At 36.6% G+C, this 26,720-nt stretch overlaps 1 protein-coding gene across 1 annotated transcript in view; it reads right to left on the bottom strand.

Moving 5' to 3' along the window:
* The window catches only part of afdna (afadin, adherens junction formation factor a), a 416,944-nt gene that overhangs the window by 135,281 nt on the left and 254,943 nt on the right, over positions 1–26,720 (bottom strand). Inside the window, 8 exon segments of the mRNA XM_051924597.1 lie at positions 850–1,048; positions 3,032–3,175; positions 9,425–9,690; positions 10,910–11,004; positions 12,579–12,724; positions 18,140–18,345; positions 22,359–22,420; positions 24,294–24,412. Of these exon segments, the coding sequence (XP_051780557.1) occupies positions 850–1,048; positions 3,032–3,175; positions 9,425–9,690; positions 10,910–11,004; positions 12,579–12,724; positions 18,140–18,345; positions 22,359–22,420; positions 24,294–24,412 (1,237 nt within the window).

The raw sequence follows: 26,720 nt of genomic DNA, 5'->3' as shown, positions 1-26,720 counted from the left end.
TCTTATAACTGCATCTGCAGAACTAGTAAAATTATTCTGTTTGGACTTTAAGGTATAGTGACAGCACATTGCATTGAGTATTTTCTTTAGATGATGGAATGACCCAATAACAAGTCACTCTTTTACCCATGCTTTCTGATTGTGCTGCTCTTTGGAAAACATAACAGAATAACATAATGCAAATGTGGTGAACGCTAGGCAAGCAATTTCACCGTAATTAAAAATTTTGTTTCTTCAGTTTATCTAGCATGACATATGTTGAATATCCACTCTTCAATGTTACTGGCACTTTCTGCTGTTTAAAAATTTCTACTTGTACAATATTACACTGTAGAAAGTTGTAAATTCCAGTGATAATGGCAAGAAAATGGCAATTAACAAATGAAATGAGACAGAACATTATTACCAAATAGAAGTTTAGGCCTTTCATTTAGAGCAATTGCAAAAACCAATTAAAGTGTCATGCAAGCTCTTATTCACTGGGGTACTTTTGCTGGAGGCAAAGTTGGTGACTTACACAGAGTGACTGGCATTCTGAATAAAAAGGGTTATCATAGTTTGATACTTTGATGGATCAAAAAACTGAATAAAATTTTTCACACTTTAATGATTCCTTATTTTTTTAGTTGCCATTGTTTACTAAACTGCATGTATTTCCTTAAAAACTGAGGTTTTCTAAAATTTGACCGGTAATGTATAACATCAACAAACATATTTTTCTAACACTGAAATACTAGCACTTCTATAATTCAGTGGTTCCTTGTTTTTGGGGACTATGAAACAGTCCAAGGAAACTAGAGAAAACAAGCATAAGACAAGAGACACCATCACACCAAATACAAAGCTCACCTCTCTGGCAGAGTGGTTCTAAGAATTCCTGCAAACCATTAGGAATGTTACGCACTACATCACATGAGTACCCATCTTCAGGTAGTAGAAAAGGTAACTGCAGGTCGGGATCTTCCTCTAGCTGAACGTCACGGCCATCACTCCGAGCCAACTCATCCGCTGTGTTCTCTGCTGTAGTCACTACATTTTCTATTAGCTCCTGGATTAAAAATATATACACATATCAGACTATGCTGAAAAAACCATGTGTAGTGACTTAGAAAGCACAACAAATGTTTTTCATCAATTGAAGCGAAGTGTTTTGCTCCAATAAGTTAACAGTAAATAACATTTGTGTCTTATCCGTTTGTATTTTTTGCTTAAAAGAGATTATATATTTTCCTTTCTTAAGTTTTGGCCAGTATACCAAAACCAAAGGAAACAGCCATAATCATAACCAGTAAAGTGCCTATTCAAATCCAGAAATCCCTCTTTACTTTTGCCATCAATTGACCCTTTGATTTTTTTATGCTGAACTTTTAAACATTTTGAAATTTAGATGTTAAGCCCCACAAAAAACACTGGATTTTACTTCTTTCTGCTACTAATCTTGCCCTTAAATACATCAATGTTTTATTTAAGAAAAACACACATACAAATATTGGTCATGACTAGTGCTAATCAGTGAATTTCACTAAAATATTATTCGCAGCAAATTTGCTGTGTTTTGCCCTACTTCATCAATTATTTACTGATAATTCATTTGATTTAGAAAAACTTTTTTCCCCCCCATAATGTTTTGCAAGGCCAACGTAATATCCCCCAGAGATGTAACATCTAATATTTGATGGGACTGTACTCTGGATATGTAATGCTGATCATCTGAATTACAGACTCTGTAGGACTTAATTAGTGGTGGGGGAGAGAGAGAGAGAGAGAGAGAGAGAGAGAGAGAGAGAGAGAGAGGACTTATTGCTGTTGGGATTTCATTTTCTTTGTTGTTCAGTGCTATTGTTTTTATTATTTTTTACACTTACCGCTAGGTTGTGGCAATTTGTACTATAATATATTGCACTATAATTTTGTATTAATGGTGGAGCATTGGTAAATCAAAAATTCTTTAGGGGTGGACCCTTCTCCAACATAAGGACATCTAAAGGACAAACTGATGCATCCACTAACTACAACAGAGACTAAATTATTTATTAACTCTGTTATGATCTCTCAGATACTGCTAACATTTTATGTAGTATCACGGTTTAGCATATTGTTCTGAAAAAATGTGTTTATTGTTTAAAAATATTGTCTGACCTCTGGTAACCATACTTCTCTTCAAATCTTCACTCTATATTCAAGAATGCCATGAGTATATGCCAGTTTGAAAAATAAACTGATCGTCCAAATATTAACTTAATAAGATAGCACAAGCTACTTCTAAGAGTGCAACCACTTAGTTGAGTTGATTCGTGACTAAAAATATTTTAAAAAACAGCAATCTCCTGGTGCCAAGGCCAACAGTAATACTTATAAATTTATTTACAATCAGTAGGTGGGCTCCACTATAAGTTACTGCACAGTGTAAACTATGATGAGGATGTCACACAAACACATGCTAAACAAAACATAGAACACAAAGGCTGGTATAATGCTTGATCTTTGTGTTCTAATTTAATTTAGTGCTTCATAATTTTACAGTAACAGTTAATGTCTTGCTCATAATGCTTTTTAAAATAAGTTAATAGTTTGTAATAATGTTAAAGCAAATGACTGTTACTTTTTATTTATGATTGCTTATTGCTGATAAATCTTGCTGGGAAAATTCAGAGTTATGAGTATTTGTGTATTCTAAATTAAGTAATTGCCAAGATTGACCAGTTATTTGTTTCAAAGTGAACTATATGGTGTAGAAGGAAATGTTCAGCATTAATTTACTGACTTGCTGAAAAACATATAGTGTACACATATTCTTCACAATACAATACAATGTGAAATAATTATTTACTTTGTATAAAAACTTTCCTTATTCAGTTTAAAGAACCTCTATTTAGTCGTCTTGCTCACGCCATACTTAAAAACAAAAACTGAAAGTTAAATACACTTTCTTTTTAATAAAAAAAAGCACATGACCAATGAAAACAGTAATGACCCAAATCAAACTGTTACATTCAGAAGAAATGGAACCTCACAAAAACATTATACTTACATTTGGTATATATGGCTCATCATGTGCACAATGATAATTTTGCAATAATGCTTGTAGCTGGAAGGAGTTTAGTTTGAAACAAGTGTTGTTAATGTTGGGAACATCTTGCAATGAGTATTTATCCATAGTAAGAAGAGTAGTTGCCTAAAAAAGAAGTGTTACAATTAAAAAGAATAGAAGTTTGACTATGTTCAATTTAATCAGAAATTATTACAATTAAAATGAAAATGAAATATTTAACACAATAAGACTCTGTACAAAGCTTATTATTCAAATGTTTGATGTAAAAAAAAAAATACATTGCTTTACTAAATTCTTCCTTTTGTTGTTATATTGCAGTTAAACACAGCAATATAACTACAAAAAATGTAATTTCATACCTTAATCAAATATAATTATGTTCATTAAACTTATTACTATGTAAATGATACCATTTTTATGCACCTAAACTCTATTATTCACAGAACTTGTTAATACCATCAATTTCAGAGATCTAAGCTCTTCCAAATAGTTTACAGTAGTCAAAAATTGCTTTAAGTAATCTGTGGTCAGAGGCTCCAGCAGATGCATTCCCTGCCTACTAAACTTTACCACGCACATCTGGAATGCAGCCTCACAATAGCTCTTAACTAAAACATTAAGCTTTTTATTGAAAATGCTTTAATGTTAATGGAGTGTGTCCTGGTCACTTACTTCTCGTTTAATTCTATGACTATGATAGCTCACAGCAGAGTAACCAGTTCAACAAAAACAAGAGAAACCAATTTTACAGAAATTGATTGTCTTTACTGCAAATACAAAGAATTACCTGTCTGTTTGCTTATTTTTAATTGTTAAGATATTATATATTGTGAAATCTGTAAAAAAAAAAAAAAAAAATAAAGATCCTTTACATTTCACTAAAACTAAAACAAGAAGGGCAGATTCAGTAAGCAGTCATTGATGATTCATACCAATATATACCTATAAATGGGTTCTGGTGTAATCACTGTAATTGTCTTCAAAGCCTCTGAGTAAATTGTGTGGAATCTACCTATATGCAATTTAACTTCACAATCTAATAACGATGCATTCATTCTCCAAGAACTTGTTTGTTTCTGATAAATTTTACAGCAACAAAAGTACAGCTGACAGTAAAGTGGCTTGGTATGAATTAATGTGGTCGTAAACATGAATGTGTCTTCTGATGGACTGACAGCCCTTTCATGGTTATTTACTATCTTGTGCCCATTGTTTCTTGGCTTTTTACCATCCTCTGGATTAAGGAGGTCAGAAATAATTTGGATAAAGAAAAATATTTTACCACTTTATGTATTTTGAATGTACACATATTATAATGTATGTAGGGGTACAATGTTCAATAACATTTTTATTACATCATTTTATCAGAAAATGTGACCTCTATAAAACAGTTATTTGAGATGTACTTTTATACCTGCCATAAAATTTTAAGGATTTAAATATGAACAAGATCATTTGTATACAAGACAAACGTAGCAGGTTCACGCTTCATTTACCTTGGCAGGCTTACTTACACTTATTTAGCAATAATTTACCATTTCACTATTTTCATTCCACCAGATGCTGAATGGCTAGATGTATCAAGTAATAGATACAGTCATTTGCAGCATACTGGCACAGTGGTTAATGCTACTGTACCACCAAACTAGTGAATTGGAAAAGTGTTGCCCAATTTTTACCAATGTACATTTTGCAGAGTCTGCAAATAGGTGTCTTTGGTTAACTGTTGACTGAATGTTGGGAAGTGAGAGTGCATTCATAAGTGGACCCTATGATACACTCATGTAGGGAATCCATTCCCGGACGGGTTTATCCATTCCCGGGAATGAAATGCAGGATTCCTGAATTCCCGAGAATCCCGGGCATCTCACATGTGAATGGTTTTAGAACGACCGACACTTATATTTAATAAAACTACTGCAATATGTTGACACAAATAAAAGACTAACCTTATCTACAAGCAGTTCATGCTGTCATAGAAGTACATGTATCTTTAGTTGTGGTAATAAGAGCGTAGAAAGCACAACGTCCTCACAGGTGGCGCAGTGATAGTGTTGCTGCTTTGCAGTAAGCAGACTGTGGAAGATTGTGGGTTTGCTTCCCGGTTCCTCCCTGTGTGGATAGCGCTTTGAGTACTGAGAAAAGCGCTATATAAATGTAATGAATTATTATTATTATTATTATTAACGTGTCCAGCGTGCAGTCATCCATGCGAAAGCTCACCTTCATGTAGAAGTACGCCAGCCACTGAGAAAGCACGCTCTGCCTCCATTGAAGTAGGCGGCATAATCATCAGATATTGATACATTTGTTCTAAACAACACCCACGCTTGCCGTTGCGCTGCAACACCGCTATTTCAGCTTTTACTGATGCATCCAGTTTCTTGTCATCATTCTGTGATGGCAAGTTTCTTGGCACAGATAATGCGGATGCAACAGACTGACGCATTGCAATTTCAAGTTGCTGTTCAAAGCTGTTGTCTGATGAAGTGCAAGCTGCAGCAATGGCGCCACCTTAATTATTTTCAACTATAACTCTGTTATTTCTTGATCAATTTTTACACTTTTACACGCTATATAAGTGAGTTTGGCCGTTCCCGTTTTCCTGGGAATTATAGCAGTTTAATTCCCGAGAATGCGGGAATGAAAAATGTCCGGGAATCCCAACACTCATGTCCAATGCAGGGCTGGATGTTACTGGGATGGGCTTTGGTCCACTGTGAGTCATTAATGCTAACTCATAATAGTTTTTCTTTTCTTGCCATTTCGTTTCATTTGTTTGTCTTTTACGGACATAGTCACATTTTCATTACCTGTAAGCCAAAATCAGCAAAATGAAAAAGAAATAAACACTTAAAATATATCACTGTGTGTAATGAATCTATATAATATATGAGTTTCATTTTTTTAATTGAATTACTGAAATAAATTAACTTTTCGATGATATTCTAATTTTTTGAAATGCACCTGTAGAACATCACAACTAATAAAGATTTAGAAGAAATAGCCATTCATATTATTTCTATTCAAAACATTTAAATTAGGTTTCAACTTTTAACCAAAATTACTCCAATCATCACTGTAAAAAAGGGAACCTGAATATGATTTCCTTTAGTAAAAGAGGTTTTTACAAGATAGAACAGAAATTAAAAAATAATTTTGCAAATGAGTTCATACTGTATGTGAAATATGATAAATGCTATGAACAGGACAAGAAAAGTGCTACTCTAGAATTTACAGATGGCCCATTTCCTCAACACCGTACATCTCTTATTGTATAAAGCAATAAAGACATTTTTAGTTTTAATAAAAAGTTTCTACTGTAAAGAACTGCTCTCTTTTTACAACATTTGTGTATTGCCTCAAATAAAACTGAACCAAAGGGTATATAAACAATAAATATGATTAAGATTTTACATTCAATTTGCGCTACTTTCAGCAGTTACAACGTATCTGTTCAAAGCAAATGGTTTGTGAAGTCTTCTAACACAGTACTAGGGGGCTCCGCCCCCTGCTCGCTTCGCTCGCCAACCCCTGGCGTTGGGACATGAGAAAGAGTGAGATGTATGAATTAGATATAGAATAGTGTGCAGCTTTGGATGATGCGCATAGAAATAACAAATAGAGTGTTTGGCATATATCAATGTTTTATTGGAATATTTGTTTGTATACAACATTAGTAGTAAAGATGGTGTCTTATCCTTGAATGAGTCTTCCTTGGCATGGATCATTTATAATTTTAACTCTAACGTCAGATGAACGTCGAACACGTGAGAAGGCAACATAAAGTTGTCCATGTCCAAAAACGGGTTCAGAGAGGTGGCACTCCATCCTTCCTGTCCAGTTGGAAATAATATGGGGTATGTTAAAGTATCAAGAAGCGGAAAGCAAATGTCTATGCGTTGGAATGTAGGTGTGTTGTTTTTATCAGGACGTAAATGTAGAACAATATCTCTGTGAAATGGAGGCTCACCATCTTTACTTTGAAAGACAATTGCCACTTCATTAACAACGGGCAGATTGTATCGTCTTGGATCTTGTTCTTTGTCCTTTATCAAGACCAAAGCAATTGTAGTTGCCGCTATACCTTCTGCATTTGCTTTTGTATTTGCCTCCTTTTCAACTTCATGTAGCATTTTTATAGACTTAGCTAATGGGTGATTGTTTATGACATGAGTGACGTTTCTCATTATAAGCTCTGTGCATTGTTTGTTTTCAGGAAGGTTCATGCGTTGATAGATTGCCTCACCTGGATCTAGGATGTAGATTTGTGCATATTTGCGTTGTTGATTTGTTTCAGGGTGCACTGTTCCAATGCGATGCAATATTTGTCCACATATGCGAAAGCAGTATGGGCCATTGCCTTTTGGTGGCCTGATATGTACTCCGGTAGATGCAAAAGCAAATGAACTATTGTAGGATCTAATGCAGTTCATAAAGTTTTTACTTTCAGGCACATCGTTAGTTAGAAGCTTCTTTAGATATTCAGGATATGAATGTAAAGGAGGCAGTCTAATCTGACCTTTTTGACAACAACGTGTAAATTCATTATTTGTATTGCCAGTTGTTTCTTCTGTGAAGTTAAGTGAATGACAATGATTGCAAATGACATTCATCAATCCCAATGAATTTTCCTCAATAGTGGATTCCTTATTGAAGGCGTTTTCAGCCATTTGGCGTAAGCGTTTAACAGGTGTGTGGCGTTGATGTCCGCGACGGGCATGTTTTGCTTTTTGCGTTTGATTGCCTTTTTGTTGCATGTCCATTATTTGTGACGCGCTATTTTTTTCTTTTTTTTTATTCGCCTCCGCTTTGCGCAAAGTCCGTTTCAGTCTACGCCGTGCATTGATTGTATCGAGCCTTGACCGTTTTTGTATGTCGGTCATTTGAGCTTTGTGCTTTTCGCGTCTTGCTTTTTTTTTTTCTGTCAGTTCATTTGCGCGTTGTACACGTCTCTGTTCATTTATTCTGTCTCTTCGCTCCCTTTTTTGTATGTCTGATACGCGAGCTCTTTCGGTTTGAAATCGTGCTTCTTTCGATGCAGCACTTTGACACGCGCGCTGAATGCGTGTACGTTCATTGTGTCTGTCCATTTGGGCACGTCTCTGTAACGGTGTTACTGGTGCTTTGCGTTTTTTGATCCGAGACATTTTTTCTCCCGGTGTTTCAGAAGCGCGTTTTATGCGCCGCCGTCTATTTTCTTGTTTCTTTCGTGTTCGTGTGTTTGTTCCCGTTATCCTTTCCGAATCGTTTTGTACCCGTGACCGTGTATTCATGACTTGTTTCTTTCTCAGCATGCGAAATATGGATAAGTAATAAGGAGGATCGCACTCACTGTTAATATGTATCCTTTTCTGCAGTTGAACAGTTAATAGTGCTTTATTGAAAGGACATCCACCTATGCTGACACCTATGCCGACACCTATGCTGCCTAGTGTGAAGGTGTCGACGTTCACTTTAGAATATGTGGCTTTGGGTGTCACTTGTTATGGATGTGTGGGGGGGATTGTTGTTGCGCGAGCGTCTTCTTTCTTTTTGTGCTCCTGTGTCTTGTTTGAATCCCCCTCTTTGTGTGTGTCCCGTCCCTTGCTTGTAGGGTCTGTGGGGTGGTTTTGTGTTCTTTTTTTTTGTATTCCATGGGCTTGTTGAATCCCCCTCTTGGTGTGTGTCCCGTCCCGTGCCTGTAGGGTGGAGGGGGGGTGTGGTCGTGCCTTGCTGTTGTGCACTAGTCTGTTCTTTTTTTTGGGGGTGTTTAGTTTCGTGTGCAATGTGTTTCGTGCTTTGCCCGCGTTTGACTACTTTTTTATGTGCCTTTTCCTTTTTTCGGTGCTTGTTGCGCCTCATTTCTGTGACTCCTTTTTGTATGTGCTCACTCCTTTTTTCTGTGGTCTTGTCCGCCTCTCGCGGCCCCTCATCCGCGTTTGTCACCCTCTTTTGTGCGCCTTTCTCCGACTGTCGCGGACTCTTTTTGCGCCTGCGCCTCTCGCGGACCCTCATCCGCCTCTCTCGCCCTCTTTTGTCCGCCTTTCTCGGCTCCTCAGCCGACTCTCGCGGACTCTTTTTGTTGTCCGCCTTTCTCGGCTCCTCAGCCGACTCTCGCGGACTCTTTTTGCGCCTGCGCAGTACGTCTTTTTGCAGCTACGGCCCATGGCCGGATGTCCCTGCGTCCATCATCCGGTTTAGCATTCTCGGTTAGTAATATGGATACTTCATAGAAGCAAAAAGTTGTGTCAGTGTCAATATTCTTTTAGATTTGTATAGTTACTGAGTATGCCACTCAAATGAAATGAAATAAAATATCAAAAAACAAACGAAAAGAACAAGAGATGCTTAAAATAGAGACATTTCCAGATATTACTGTTATGTACTGACCTGTACAATTCTGCTAAGATGGCAGTCAGCTGCAAGTTCCAATCCCTGCTTTTCTGCCCAGGCCTCAATGTGGCCTAGTTGTTGACGCAAGATTGCTCCCCAGTAATGGGAGCAAAGTTCAGATTCTGGCTTTGTCACCAGTTTGTTAAAAAGCCACATGTTGATAAAATGGAAGAGTTGGGAGAAAAGCTGAATAGTGAGGGCAGCATTCACACGACACCTGCGTAGCAGTGACATAGCTCCAGTGAGGGTGTGCAAAACATCATCTGTTTGAAAGACAGAAAAAACTGTTCAGTTTAAAACCAAAAACAAGCTTTAGTTTAACCACCAAAATGTGGATCTGGTCAAGTTAGTAATCTGACTACTAAATTCCCTTTCTCAAGGTTTCACAGCTTTGGAAGCCATCAGGGGCAAGATAATAAAATAAAAAATCTAAGCAGTAAACTACCAGAGGTTTAAATTTAAAGTTAAGTTAGCAAAAACTGAAGAAAAATTAAATTTCAGAATATAATAAATGGGCCTTCATTAAGGAACAACTAATAGGTTACAACCTACAGATGTTATACAGCAATTGAATTAAATTAAGCATTGTAAGTTGAAGCAAACAATTTGCACAGGTGTCCCAGCTTCTGTTGATTACTTAGAAACCCTCTTTCTTAAAGCAGAGTTTGAAGAGTCTGTGTTATTATACCCTCTGAAGTACTACTTAGAAAAAATTACACTACAGAAAGTTGTAAATAATGGTAAGAAATAGTAAGAAAACAGCAATTAACAAATGAAATGAGACAGAGCATTATTACCCCTAGATATGTAGTCCTTTCAGTTAAAGAAATTGCAAAAAAACATCAAAGTGTCAATGAGTATGGTGTCCTAAAAATCCAAAGGCAAATGGAAACTGGAATTAACTATAATAGGAAGAGATCTTGCAGACCAAAAGTCACAACCCAATCAGAAAACAAGCTTCTGAGGGTCACCAGCTTGCGTGATAGGCGCCACACAGTACAGAAGCTACAAGAACAGTGCTGCAGGTTTGACAGGGTGAGTGGCAGTAAGAAAGCCACTCCTTAAAGGACAGCTGTAGACAACTGAACAAAGACAGATCATCTTTGACTCCATTCCGAAAAGACCCTACAATCTTTTTACCTTTTTTACTTTATTTTTTGACCATCAAATGTACGGGATTTACTTTCAAGGTGCCCCAACTCTTTCTACTTGTCCTTTGCATTTTGTTACAATATAAAACTTTACTAAAATGATTTGTTCACTTGGTCACTCATATATTATCATGAACTTAAAATTAGGATGGCTCTTTGCATATAACATGTTTGCAATTTTTCCTAAAACTCTAACCTCTGTCATTCAGTTTCTTCATGAAGCTGGCCCTTGCTAATGGTTCAATATATAAATAATTTTATTATTTTAAAATATCACAAAGAAAATATTTATGACTGCATCCATATTTCCTTTATTTTTTAAATATATTACCTATTTTGTGCCTCTGTGGACTTTGCTCTTCTGGGTCTTCTAAGAATGCAGGCATATAATTATTCAGATCAGACTGTAAACAGCGAACCAGATACCTGTGTTGGGAAGGAAAAACACCTCTGAAATGATACTGTATGTGTATGAAATTAAAGAACTGTAAGGTCACCTTGCTATCAAAAAGGCCAGGCAGACAAAATGACAAATTATTAATTGATTGCTAATCTTAAATCTACTTTAATTTTAGGTTTTAACATGAACAAAATAAAACAGATCTAAATTATTTATAGGCTATGGTATGCCCTCTTAGTAGGGAAGCATGAAAAAGCTAATGGATGTAATGTTTTAAAAATGCTAGACAAAATGTAAAAGTTATAAAATTTAAGAATAAAACTAAAGCTGTCAGACAATGAGAACATAATTGCTCCAAATTAAAAAAAATCAATGTGTAACTCATAAAGTAAATGATGATACTGTAAATTAGTTTATGGCTGCATCCACCCAAAATTTGAGTGTTCAAAATAACTTAGTAAGACCTTTAGACATTTAGTTCTGGCTGCTTTATGTGACTGCCCTTGAAGCTTGTTCATACTCATAATAAATGCAATTCATGGTCACATGAGATCCAAAGGCTTATCAGTAGGTATCAGAGGACTTCATGGAATGAACACATAACTAATGTTTGGCATTAGGTTCTTCAGACACAATTTGTTTTCATCACATAATTTAGATGGATCAACATTACATAGTCACATTAACGGACTCTGATTTTTTAAATTGAGATGAACATGCTAGGTGATTGCAAATAACTGAGGAACAGCTAAAACTGAGTCGGCTAGCTATCAATAACTGTCACTGGATTTGGATGTTGTGGCATTTCTGGGCAGCTAATTCTGAATTCAGATACTGGTATTACTAACATTAACACCAAATGATGACTGCTGAAATTAGCAATGTTTGCTGCTCCTACAACAAACAGCATACTTTGCCAGCAGAGGGCTGTGGATTTTCACTTGCAGGCTGAAGTTCAAATTTTTTAAGAAATTGACTAATTCAATGGAAAATGAATGAGGTTGCATATAAACATTTACACTATAAAAAGACTTTTTCCGCTCTTTACAATCATTGGGAAATGAAAACCAAAACACCACTACAATTCAAAAGGGGCACAACATACTGATTAAAACTACCAATGTAATTTATATTAGAGAGAATGCTGTTTTATTTTATTGTTAAAAATGTGTACACATCAAGAGACAACTTAGTTATGTGAAACTGGTGGTGATTATAACTTAAATGCATTTGTGCATTCACTTAAGTTAGAAAAACACTGACTTAAGATATAATCAATCGTTTTCTTCATTAACATTATCTCATAAAGTGTAAAATTAAATGCATATTCTGTGGTAAACTATTAAAAAGTAAAAGTACTTAGAAATAAATGGAAATAACTAGTGTACATTCTGGACATTGGCAAATTTATATATCTATGTGGAGAAGATACAGTATATCTCTGTTAATAAAAATCTTAATTGGCTAACAGTTCAAGTAATTTCTTCTCAAAGTCACTACATACATCATAAAGTAACCACTTCATTCTTATTGACTAGCATCCTGTTCAGCAGGGCTCTTTTCTCCATGCACCTGGATTTACGTAAAATAGATATCTTACTTGAAGGCCAATTGTACTAAGTGGGCCAAGACGTCCTGAGCATCCAAGGTGATTCTGCTAAGGTCTTTATCTTGCTTTATAAAATTTAAAAGTTCAGAAGCATTTGCCATCCAGAAGGCTAGAGCACCAGCAATATTCTTCTGTTTCTGTAAGGATCAAGAGTTTGGCATTAAGACCTGAGAAAATTATAAAATAATCACACCAGTAGCACCCAAAAGTCAGGGACAGACTAGCATCACCATAAACCAAAACCTCAGATACCAGATACAAAAGAGTTACTGTGTTAGATTTATTTATACATTTTTTTTTGCAGAGGTGTATCTAATTCTGCATAAACAAAACAGTAGCATCTAGGGAATATAACTTAGTGATATAAAGTACCCAACATAGTGACTGTGGTATGTATCGGCTAAAAAGGAGGTGGAAGTATTAACATTTTTAGCTTTTACTGAAACAATAATATACTAACATTATTTAGCATTTAAAAATACAAGTGTTTTAGAAAAATATTTTAGTGAAGTTTAACGCCTAAAACAATTTTGTGTTAAAAAAAACTTCCAAAAAAGAATTCAAGCAATATTCTAAGCTTCACAATTACAAAATGGATTTTATTTCAATAGAAACCAATTATAAAGTTGTTTCTTTTCCCTGGGCAACCATTTCCCATAGTTGTGAGTGACAGATTAATTATTGACTCTAAACTGAACTAAATGTACAGTGATCCCTCGCTATATCGCACTTCGCCTTTCGCGGCTTCACTCCATCGCGGATTTTATATGTAAGCATATTTAAATATATATATCGCGGATTTTTTGCTGGTTCGTGGATTTCTGCGGACAATGGGTCTTTTAATTTCTGGTACATGCTTCCTCAGTTGGTTTGCCCAGTTGATTTCACACAAGGGACGCTATTGGCAGATGGCTGAGAAGCTACCCAACTTACTTTCTCTCTCTCCCTCTTGCGCTGACTTTCTCTGATCCTGACGTAGGGGGTGTGAGCAGGGGGGCTGTTCGCACACCTAGACGATACGGACGCTCGTCCAAAAATACTGAAAGATTATCTTCACGTTGCTACCTTCTGTGTGCAGCTGCTTCGTGAAGCGACATGCTGCACAGTGCTTCGCATACTTAAAAGCTCAAAGGGCACGTATTGATTTTTGACTTTGTTATTCTCTGTCTCTCTCTCTCTCTCCCTCCCTGCTCCTGACGGAGGGGGTGTGAGCTGCCGCCTTCAACAGCTTTGTACCGGCGGTGCTTCGCATACTTAAAAGCCAAACAGCCCTATTGATTTGTTTGCTTTCCTCTCTGTTTCCTTTGAAGAGGAAGATATGTTTGCATTCTTTTAATTGTGAGACAGAACTGTCATCTCTGTCTTGTCATGGAGCACAGTTTAAACTTTTGAAAAAGAGACAAATGTTTGTTTGCAGTGTTTGAATAACGTTCCTGTCTCTCTACAACCTCCTGTGTTTCTGCGCAAATCTGTGACCCAAGCATGACAATATAAAAATAACCATATAAACATATGGTTTCTACTTCGCGGATTGTCTTATTTCGCGGGTGGCTCTGGAACGCAACCCCCGCGATGGAGGAGGGATTACTGTACACTATAACCACAAAAAAACATTTTCTCAGTACTGCATTGAGCTGCTAAAAATAACTTCTTACAACAGAACACAGTTATAAATTCAGACCAACTTTTAATGAAAGAAAACTGAAAATTGTCAGCTAAACCAGGCTATTTATAAGTGTGCCTATCATTGTAAGAATATTATTTGAAAGGAAAGAATATAAAATCATATATAATACTGAATATGATTTTCAACCTCAAATAGCAATTTGAATTTCTATGCTTTTATGACAGAATAACACAAAATTTATAATATTTTGAAGGTCACTTTAAAATTGTGAACTATATTACATATAGTGCTAAATCCTGTTTGCCGACCCTTTATAGACTTTAAAATTGTGAACTATATTACATATAGTGCTAAATCCTGCTTGCCGACCCCTTATAGTGACAATTATACATAAGGAAAGTAAAGCTGGACTAACAAGTCTGTGTGCATTTTAACAGTGGATTTGGATCTAGCATGTACTAATAATTGGTGTTATCTGGAATATATCAACACCAAATGGATGGTGTTGATCTGAAGTTTAGCAAAGACTCAACCAGAAATAGTATAATATTGTAAATGAAAGGAGAAACAAAATGTTGCTACCTTTCTTGGGCATGTTTGACATACCATTGCTCAGTGAGATGTTGTTACTCTACTCTAAAATCTACAGTAACCAATTTGTATTTTTATACACAGTGGATTCAGAAGGTATTCATACTCCTTCACTTTCTGCACACCTTAATTTGCTGTAGAATTAATTTTAAATGGGTAAATTTGCTATTTTGATCATCAGAAATGTTTGCGAATTTATTAAAAATCAAAAACTAAAATCTGTTATTCATGTTAAGTACTCAGGGCCTTATTTCAGTAGTTTGTAGAAGTCCCTTTGGCAGCAATTACAGCTTTAAGTCTTCTTTGGCAAGGCTTTGTACACCTGGATTTGGGCAGTTTATGCAAATCTTCCTGGCAGATCATCTCAAGTTCTGTTAGACTGGATGGGAATTGTCTGTAAACTGCCATCTTCAGGTTTCTTCACACATGTTCTATGGAGTTTAAGTCTCACTGAGACACTCAAGGACAATTAGAGACTTATCCCGAAGCCACTCTAGTGTTGTCTTGGCTGTATGCTTCAAGTCACTGTCGTGCTAAAAGATAAACTGTTGCCCATTCTAAAGTTGCATGCACTCAGGAATAGGTTTTCAACGACCGCTCTGTATTTGGTTGTATTCATCATTCCCTCAGTTCTGACCAGAAGCAACTCCATATCATGATACTGCCATCATTACACTTCACTGTTGGGGTGACATCAGGCAGGTGATAAGCAGTGCCTGGTCTTTATCAGGTATAGAGCCGGGAATTCTGCCCAAAGAGTTCAGTTCTTGTCTCATCAGACCAGGCAATCTTTTTCTTCATACTCTCAGAGTCCTTTAAATTCCATTTGGCAAACTCCAATTGGGCTGTCCTCGGCTCATGATTGAGGGAATGCTGCTGACGTGGTCATCCTACTGTTAGGTTCTGCCATCTCAGTAGAGGATATCTAAACCTCTGTTAGAATAATCACTGGGCTCTTGGTCACCTCTCTGACCAAGGCCCTTCTTGCAGATTTACTTGCTTTGCCCAGACAGTCAACTCTAGGAAAACTCCTGGTGGTTCCACACTATTTTTATTTCACAATTAAGGTCACTGTGGTCCTGGGAACATTCAAAGCTTTAAAAATGGTTTTATACCCTTGCCCTAATCTATACCTTAGCACAATTTTACCACGAGCATTTACAGAGAATTCCTTCATGGAAAAGTTTTTGTCCTGACATGCAGTTTAAATTGTAGAGCTTTACAAGCACAGATGTATGCCTTTCTAAAATGTGTCCAATCAATTCATTTTGCCATATGTGGACTTCAATCAAGTTTTAGACACATCTCAATGATAATTAAAGCACACAGGATGCACCTGACCATAATCCAGAGTACAACAGCAAAAGGTATGACCTATAAAATGAGAGATTTCAGTTTCTGATTTTTAAACATTTGCAAATCATTCTGAAAACATGTTTTCACTACATCGCTATGGGTTATTGGGTGTAGACTGATCATGCAAAAATGACAAATTTATAGAAATAAAATGAAATCAACAACATATAGTGTGCAGAAAGCAAATGCATTGTATAAACATGTTGCTTTTAAAAGTATTAAATTAATCTTCAAATTACACTAAACTCCCTTTGTCTGTTCCTTGTTATACTCATCACTAGTTGTGGGTACTTTATAAACTAAAATTTTCAAATAAAGTTAACTAATTTGGTCCTCTATTGGAACCACTCACATTGAAAAGGCAGTTTTTCCAAGGAGAGTAACTCCTCTAGCATGAACTGGACCATACCATGGGTTTGACATTTATCAATTTACATTAAACATATTTCTGCACTGCTAATTTTGCTGCTTATGTTAGGCTAAAGAGGCACACCTCTGGGAAAAAAATTCAAAAAAAATTATCATATCTGGTATTTCAGTATGTTAAATACCCATAGCCAGATAATACAAAGACCCTGGCTTTATTTAGTTAAAAGAGCTAACAGAAGAAGCCAGAGTCCTAGTATGCTGTACTCTTTCACCCCCATATCACCCCAGCCACATAATGCATACAAATTCCAAGAAGAACAGGAACCACAGACAAAATCAAACTTAAAAAAATAAATAAATAAAAGCAAAAGAACTTGGGCTGGATTTCATCCAAACTGAGGTGCAATAAGCAGTAGTTTATGGAATGCTGATATTAAGTTGCACAGTCAAAGTTTTTATTAGTGCATGTTCCAAGTTGCTGAATGAGTGTTATGTACGGTTTCAAGTTCAGCTGCAGAAAGGAGTTTATTTTTTATTTGGTTTTTGATATGGAAAATAAAAGCATGAGAAACTGTGCAAAGCTGACCGAGCTAAAAACAAGTTCCTGACACCAGGTGCCTACCTGTTCCTCACTGGGTATGTCCTGTAGAAAAGGGCCAGGAAAACAACATCAAGCAAATACCATAAACATTATCAAAACGGTCAGACAACAGAGTCATTAAACATATACCAACTATATGTTTAAACAATTTATATTTCCAAAGAGTGGTTGCCACTTAATAATAACGTTGACAACCAAAGAGTACAAATAAATAATTAATGAATACAGGTCATGACAAGTAGCTCTAATTCTGTCTGTCATCAAGCCTCTCAAGCATGTCAGAATTACTTAAAAAAATAAGCAAGGCATCCTCTAGTAACTATGAATTGAGCACAGGTAAAATGTACTAAGAGATTAATTAATACATTAAGGGGATAAATACTATGAAAAATAAAATACAGTAAATGCATGCATAAACTACAATAAGAGGCCAAAATGAGGGATTCAAAGTGTAAAGAACACAGGTGTGCCCAAACAAGCATGTTTCCAATGGTAGTCAAATGAAAAATGTTACCGCAATGGAGGCAAGATGGCACACAGGTTAAAACTGATGCCTTACAATTTCAAAGTTCTGGGTTCAAAACTCTAGTCTCTGTCTTAGAAGAATTTCCAAATTGTTGCTGTGTTTGTGTTGGTTTGTCACTGAATATGAATATACAATGTAAACACCAGCTCTGGGCATTTGTGTATCCTTCAAGTGTTGTTCTAACAAGTATATTAAATAAAAAAAGAAATGTCAAAAAAAGTCTGTGGCAAAATGTAGGAAAAAAAATGATTCTGTTATATCCCTTTAAATGCATAACTTAAATACTGTACTGTGGCATGCAAGACTACTTTTTTTCAATTGTGTAGTATCAAACCTTTCAAAAGTGGTGTCACATTCCAATTAAATGATCTAGTTTGGAAAGATTATCAACTTAGAAGTTTTCTAAACCTATTAAGCAAAACAGCAAATTTGTAGTGGAGCCTAAACTGACAACTTCAACAGAAAACAAATTGAATGCTCACCTGAATAACACCCTCCATCATATGCACCATCTTGTTGACAATGGCTATCACCTTATGAGTGCGTTCTGAAGGACTCATGTCTGGCCTATATTGACTTGATAGCACATAGCGACAGGTCATGTATAGTACATATGTAGGGGATAGCTTGAAGTGGACAGTTGAACTGTTAGTATAGTTAATGATTGCAGAAAGGAAAGCATCTTCAGCTGAGGAAGTAAAAGCAAATTAAAAAGAAAACATTTTAGACAATAGCCTTTTTATTAACATTCAGTTTAAAAATCAAAGTTATCAAATATATATAAATATATAGTATATTAGGAGTAAAAGAAAACCAAAAAATTAACAACTTGCACATTGGACACTTACCTACTTCTTTCTTCCCTGTTGTTTGGACGTGTACATACTTAACTGTAATACATTCAACTTTTTGACCATTACAAATCTTTCTATTAAATACCTCACCATGTATAATAGCATCATTATTGAAAGGAAAAAATTAAATCTGAAAACACAAGAATTAACAGTGCCCCAATACCTCTTACTATTCAACAAAAAGGCTGTAATCTGCTAATTGTAGTCACATTTGAAACAAACAACCTTATGAGAAGGTTTAATGTGACTTTCTCTCCAGCACTGAAAAAGTTTTAAATTGTATTGTAATTTATAGGCTAATATTATGTGATGCAAGAAATCTGTGGTCTGATGCTACTGATGACCACATCTTTATCTTACACTGAGTTTAGCTGAACTGCAAAGCATTGATTTAAGATATACTATTTAACGGTACTTGTCACATGCAAAAGTCTGATAACAATAGTAGGAAGTTAACTTTTGTGTCATCATGGCACTATTTTATTCTCCTATCTTTAGGATGTTCATTAGAAATGGGCGATGTAAACAAAATAGTATATCACAATATAATTAAAAATGATCACGGTAACAGTATATATAACAGGATAATCAATACACATACACATTTCAGATTGAATCCAGTTATGAATGCCTCATTAGGCCCAGTTTTATAGGTCAATAGTGGGTAGTTTTACTGTGATGGTTCTTTTTATGATGACAATTTTAACCAACAATGTGCAAAATAAAAAATTAAGAAGAACTGAACAAAAAATAAACATGCACTGCAAATGCCTTTTAAGACACAGAATTTTGAAAAAGTACTGTCTAGACTACACAATAAAAATGAAACAAGGCTGACAATATAAAATGTAAGTATTCAAAGAGCTATTCTTCCATTTCCTCTGGTTTCCAAGTGAACAAAAACAATCAAGTCTAACTAGTGTGGCGAGTGGCTGGGGGTGGTACCCAGCCAGGACGCCTGGAAGGACCGGGAGAGGGCAGCCGCCCTGGTTGGTAAGGGGACCACGGGAACAGAGCACGGAAGCTCAACCCTGTAAGGGCCCATGGTCACCGCCAGGGGGGCGCCCAGATGCCTGAAGAGCCCCGGCCGTCAGCACTTCCACTACACCCAGAGGCAGTGGCGGAAGAATTACCAGGAACATCCGGAGTGCTTCCGGGTGCTCAGCCGGCACTTCCCCCACACCAGGAAGTGTGCAGGAGGCACCTGGAACTCGTCCGGGTGAACATAAAAGGGGCCGCCTCCCTCCATTTGTATGCTGGAGTCGGGTGGAAGAGGACAGAGCTCGGAGTGGAGTGGAGTGGAGGCGGTCAGGAAGAGAGAAAGGCATTAAAAGAGGCCAGGACTAAAGGTGATTTGGTGCAGGGTCACTGGGTTCTGCGTACACTTGTATATTAATAATGTATAATAAAAGTGTGTTTGGGTGTAAACCATCGGTGTCTGCCTGTCTGTGTCCGGACTGCTTTCCACACTAGAGTGGAATATTGCCTTTCTAAACATCATTATGAACATGAAGAAAATTATATACAAAGACAAAAAAAGAAAATGTGGGTCTACATTGACTGAATATTGCTTTAGCAGAGGTTATCAAAACAAAGCTCTACAAACGAGTCTACTAAAGAAAGATTTCACACTTGTCACACTACTGAAATTATATGATCTCAAGAAAATACTTCTCAATTTTCAAACTCCTCTTTCTACAGAAATCAGCGTTGGATTGCTAACTTTTTAAAATATATTCCAATGAAGAAATATCCTTACTTGTACCAAACAAATATCTTTCATTCCACTGTTTTTAAATCTTGAATTTTTATAGCACTACATAGATAAAAAGATATGAAAATGATGCTAACTGTTGCCAATTTATGGCTTTATTTATGCTTAAAAGTTTTCTCCTACTCTTTTAAAAATTTTGTAGTGCTAAATTTTCCCTTGGTGCCCTAAGCATGTGCTTACTTTGCTTAATGGTTAATGCATGGCTACCTTATTATTATTATTATCAGACTGTGGAAAGTATCTGCATTCATACATTAAATCAAATTTATTTTCTGTTGGCAGCACAGAATAACAGGTAGTAATTTATAGCAGTAATAAACTGTAGTACTTTATTTACTAAATGTTTAACATCCCTGCATTATTTTTAGTTAGTTTAGTCATTTAACAATTGTAAAATGCATATGTGAGCATTCTGCAGGAAGCCCACTGATAGGACAATAATTTATGAGTTTGAACGGACTCCTTTAAAAATCATTAGTTTTAAGTTTTGTCGAGAAAAGAACTTAATGTTGTGTGATCACGTCATACTGCACACAAATTGTAATGTAACATCCCGATGTACAGCACAGGAAAGACTAATATACTGAGCAGCTGTTTAATAGTCCTTGAAAGGAAAGAACTGTTTATTGCCCCTTTACTGAAGGATGCCGATTTCCTCCTGCCATTTACCCCCCTTGGGGTGCTGCTCTTCCTCTTCAAGGTGACTGCTGTTCTCACAAGCCTTTGCAATGCACCGGCCCCCTTCATTCCATTGCCAGGTAATGTCAGACCATCTAACCTGCCACACTGTTAACCATAACTCCTTTTAACCTCAAAAGCACACAGCTCTGCCCTACCCCCAACAGAGTCTAACCTGTCCTTTTGATCATATGTCAAGCTGCTGCAATAAGATAAAATACACATTTTAACATTAAAACAAAAGTAGCATGAGCCCTACTGCAATTGGATTCCACTGCCCACAGTTATTATTATTGCATGCATTTTCTACAATACATGAGTTTATATAAATCCAGTTACTGACACAAACACATTATCAGTTTTTGGAGACATGAAATATATGCTACTTAACTGCACGTGAACATTTAAATTTAGCTGTTATCCCATAACAGGAGCTTATGTGGACTTTCATCTCTACAGTTGTACCGGCGCATGCTGCTCAGTGTCAGAAGCACAAGTAACAAAGGTCAAGCACATGAGGAAGCCATAACAGTAAAAATGACCCCTACTGATTTACTGTAATCTACATAATATTATGAAATGTTCATTTTAATCAAAACACTAATATTTATCAAGAAAATCAAATGATGTTCTTACTATTATAACAGGTGCTTTAGTGAGCTGGAAACATGCATGAGAAAAAATTGCATGAAAAAACGATTTAAATCTGAAATTCTCAAAATACCAAGATAAAACTGTCAACTGTTAAGGCTTGCATTTTTTCCTTTGACTGAATCCACTGAAAACTTAGAGATGATCTTCTAAAGCTGTCTGACCTTCACAAAACACATTTTCAAACCTTTTAAATCACTCCTTTCTAGAGCTTAGAAAAGGTGTGGAGTTCCTCATTTTTAGAATAAAAATTCCTATCAAGCAAAATAAGCCTTTTGCACATTGTTTCCCTTGGTGCTTTAAAATGTCTCAAGATTTTAAAACCTAATGCAACAAATTCTTTTTCAACTAAATAAAATTCTTGCTATTTCTCAGTGATTGTTAATCTGATTGTGTTTTGTGAATATATCATTACTTTGGCAATATGGATCTCCTACTTGGGTGGGTTTCAGTTGAAAAAAAAAAAAAACACTGCAATTGTAATACAATTGATAAGTAGATATAAGAAAAAGTGAGTGTAGTTTAGGTAATTTTTTTATTAGGAATCCATCCATAAGTAAGAACATATGTAAAAATATATTCAAAGTCAATGAAAATCAATACATATAAATACACTTAAGTAAACATGTTTAAATGCCTTTTTTTTTTTTTTTTTTACTAAAATCATGTATGGCATGCTGTATTTACTGCTACAACATAAAGAAAACGATAAGAAATTGATCAGAGTAAAAAACAGTTACTTACAGCTTTCTCTAAATTCAGTACTGGCTGGTAACAACATTTCTGGACCATGGCCATCCTGGGACCTGTTGAGAGAAAGCTGATATTCAAAAAACCATCTGTCATGAAAAAGGTTTATTCCACTATCGACAGACGTTGCCTTTTTTAGCATTTGTATTTTGCATTTATATAGCATTTTAAGTCTTGTTTTGCACTACTGTATTAACAAGTCCTAAGGTATCCTTAATGGTTTTATAGTTGACAAGCACATTATGCTCAGCACAGAAGAAGAGTTGCCCTGTATTATTGATGAGAGTAGCCATTCTTCATGGTCTGTAAAGTAGGTCTTCAGTTTCAAACAGCTAACTTCACATCTGTTTCCAAAGGCTGATCATGTATCATGTATGAGGTGTAAAACAGGGTAATAATGAAGGATCCCTAACAGTAAGTGTTAGTGTTACTAGAGGTAGGATCAAATGGTTTGGTAAATACTCAAAATAATTACATTTAAAAAATGTAAGGGGCAAGATGGTAATATGGTTAGAAGCACCAAAAAAAAAAAACCTACAAGGTGTAATATTAAAGCAGAAGCTTAACATATTTTGCTATATGGATTTGGATCATAACATCTTAATTGTAGTATTAATGTCAAGTATTTCTAACATATACAATAAAAATCTACTTTAACATTAAAACAGGCACACACTACGTTTTGCAGAGATCAGACTCACACGATTTAGAAGTCTAAGAAGTGACTGACACTTTATTAGCACATATTTTATATAGTAAAAATAATTATTTATTGTGTGATATGATTATGTTGCTTTTACTTGAATGCCAATTACTTGTTATGAACCTGTGCAACATTCACAAATTGCTTTTCACCATGATACACAGTGAAAACTAAAAATACTAAATTAATATATTCTGTCAATATCATCATAGCCTGTAAATATAGCAGTTCTGACATTAATACAGTGGCCCAATGCAAATGAATTATTTTTGCCTATGTTGCAGAAAACATTTTTGCATAGGCGTAAAAGAGTTTTGGACTGCGCCTTAACATCTGGAAAACCATGATATACTACCAAGATATCCCTGTCCAGGTAACTGACCCACCACCATTTGCCAGCACTGGAGAAAGTGGAAAATTGAGGAGTAAGATAAATACTGCATCATCTGCGCCAGCATCTCCTTCAGGGAACTATGTCTTTGCATCTTTGAGAAACACGGCCTCAAGAAGAAAACCAAGCACATGGTCTATAAGACTATTTTTGTCATTACTCCCTGGTAGTGAGACCTGGTTTTCCTACCACTGACAATTAAAAAGACTTAAGGGATTCCTTAAATGCTTCCTTTGGATGATTTAACCTTTTGCTGGGGGGACTGCGGCACCAATTCCAGAGTCTTCACTGAGTAAATATTACCAACATATAAACTATGCTTTAGAAGAACTAACTCTGTAGAATGGACAACTGCATCACATTTCCCTTATCCCATTTCTCTAGACATATCCTCCACTCTTGAGTAAGCCAAAGCCACAGAATCCAAGTGAGCTAGAGCCCGTTAAAATAGTACCTTACAAAATGCCAGATTAACATCGTTAACTAGAAATGTCTCTTTAGGCACTGCAAAATTCAGCAAGTGACACTTCATTGAAGAGTGATCATCTTTTTAATAAGATGGACACAAGTCTTCCTCCACTGGCCCAACATTTATGACTTGAGAATTGGACTCCTCAACCATCAGTGGTCAAACAGGGACATTCTCATTTCAAATAACCTCAGACAAACAGAGACACATGTCATGTGCATATCTCTTGTGCATTTACTAAAACAAAAAATATCAAGTGCATATTTTTCCCATTGCTAATATATTTCTACTTTCACAAATGCTTATCCCCTGCAGTATTTATCAAAACTATTATGAATGAAGAGTCTGCCACAGTTTTACCCATACCTCAGGTCCTGTTTCCGATAACTTTGCTGTGGATCAGGTCTAAGCATAGGCTTTACCATTCCTCGTTCACTAATGTTTGATGTAGGTGCTGATCTCTCAATGTCCAACCTACTAGAACTCTAAAAGAGACAAATTGAAGAAACAGAAAGAAAATCAACCATAAAATAAAACATACTGTATTATAGGCATAGTAACTGTTACATCCAAAAGTGTCCAGCTATTCCTTTGTGGCTTTTTCACACATTAAACTTAATTATATAATAACAAAAATATACTGCTCAAAAAAAATTAAAGGAACACTTTTTAATCAAGAGTAGAGCATCAAGTCAATGAAACTTCTGGGATACTGATCTGGTCAATTAAGTAGTTTAGGGGGTTGTTAATCAGTTTCAGCTGCTTTGGTGTTAAAGAAAATAACAACAGGTACACTAGAGGGGCATCAATGAGATGACCCCCAAAACAGGAATAGTTTAACAGGTTGAGGTCACTGACATTTTTCCCTCCTCAATTTTTACTGACTGTTTTTTCACTAGTTTTGCATTTGGCTACAGTCAGTGTCACTACTGGTAGCATGAGGAGATACCTGGACCCTACAGAGGTTGCACAGGTAGTCCAACTCCTCCAGGATGGCACATCAATACATGCCATTGCTAGAAGGTTTACTGTGTCTGCCAGTACAGTCTCAAGGGCATGGAGGAGATTCTAGGAGACAGGCAGTTACTCTAGGAGAGCTGGACAAGGCCGTACAAGGTCCTTAACCCATCAGCAGGACTGGTATTAGCTCCTTTGAGCAAGGAGGAACAGGATGAGCACTGCCAGAGCCCTACAAAATGACCTCCATCAGGCCACTGGTGTGAATGTCTCTGGCCCAACAATCAGAAACAGACATCATGAGTGTGGCCTGAGGGCCCGACGTCCTCTAGTGGGCCCTGTGCTCACTGCCCCGCACTGTGGAGCGCGATTTCCATTTGCAATAGAAAACCAGAATTGGCAGGTCCACCACTGGCACCCTGCGCTTTTCACAGATGAGAGCAGGTTCACCTGGAGCACATGTGACAGATGTGAAAGGGTCTGGAGAGGCAGTGGAGAACGCTATGCTACCTGTAACATCATTCTGCATGACCGGTTTGGTGGTGGGTCAGTGATGGTCTGGGGAGGCATATCCTTGGAGGAACGCACAGACCTCTACAGGCTAGACAAAGGCACCTTGACTGCCATTGCGTATCAAGATGAAATCCTTGGAACCTATGTTGGTGCAGTGGGTCCTGGATTCCTCCTGGTGCACGACAATGCCCGGCCTCATGTGGCTAGAGTATGCATGCAGTTCCTGGAGGATGAAGGAATTGATACCACTGACCGGTCTCCATGCTCGCCTGACCTAAATCCAATAGAACACCTATAGGACATTATGTTTCAGTCCATCCAGCACCGCCATATTGCACCTCAGACTCTACAGGAGCTCAGTGATGCCCTAGTCCAGATCTGGGACGAGATCCCCCCAGGACACCATTTGTCGTCTCATTAGGAGGATGCCCTGACGTTGTCAGGCATGCATACAAGCACGTGGGGGCCATACAAACTACTTAGTACGATTTTGAGTTGCTGCAATGAAATTTCAGCAAAATGGACTAGCATGCCGCATCATTCTTTCACTATGATTTTCGGGGTGTAAATGAATTCAGCCCTCTGTAGGTTGATAATTTTCATTTCCATCAAACGATTTGGCATCCTTTCGTTCCTAATACATTATCCAATCCATATCCATATTGTTATCCAGCATGATTTTTTTTCCCCATTGAGATCTGAAGTGTTTTCGAAGTGTTCCTCTCATTTATTTGAGCAGTTCATCATTCATTTATATACAGTAATTTTCTTAATTTGCTTATAACAATACAGAGCAGCAGCTTTTTCAAGTTACATTTCAAAGAATCAAACCTGGACACAAGTAAACAGTCTATAGTAAATACAGACATGATGATTTGAGATTTTTTATCATTTACGATAAACAACCTAGTAAATAGGGTTTGTACAGAAAGTAAACTAAAGCTTAACTTGAAAATGACAGAAAGAACACGAAAAATTAAAATTATTACAAAGACATTGCGATATCCCATGTAGTGGGACAGTGACCCCAACCAACACTCTGGACATCTGATAGCTCATGAGCCAAACAGGATCAGAGGAGAGAAGTGACACAGACCAAAACTGAAGGGTGAGAGGGCGCTGTACTACAAAAACACAGCAGTGTCAGGTGGGCTTTGTTGCACTGTCATTCAGCACTGACACTATCAAAAAGTAAATAGAGACAAAAAAAAAGAAAAAAAATGCGTATGTACAGTAAGTGTAATCTAACACTTCTATTTTCGAAATCTACACACACACTAAAAAAACAAGGTCAGTCTTTCTTTTTTATCCCAAAAGAAAAAA

The sequence above is a fragment of the Erpetoichthys calabaricus genome, chromosome 3, assembly GCF_900747795.2.
Source record: "Erpetoichthys calabaricus chromosome 3, fErpCal1.3, whole genome shotgun sequence".
NCBI lineage: Eukaryota > Metazoa > Chordata > Cladistia > Polypteriformes > Polypteridae > Erpetoichthys > Erpetoichthys calabaricus.
The sequence above is the reverse complement of the archived record's forward strand: the minus strand, read 5'-3'. Positions and strand labels throughout refer to the sequence as shown.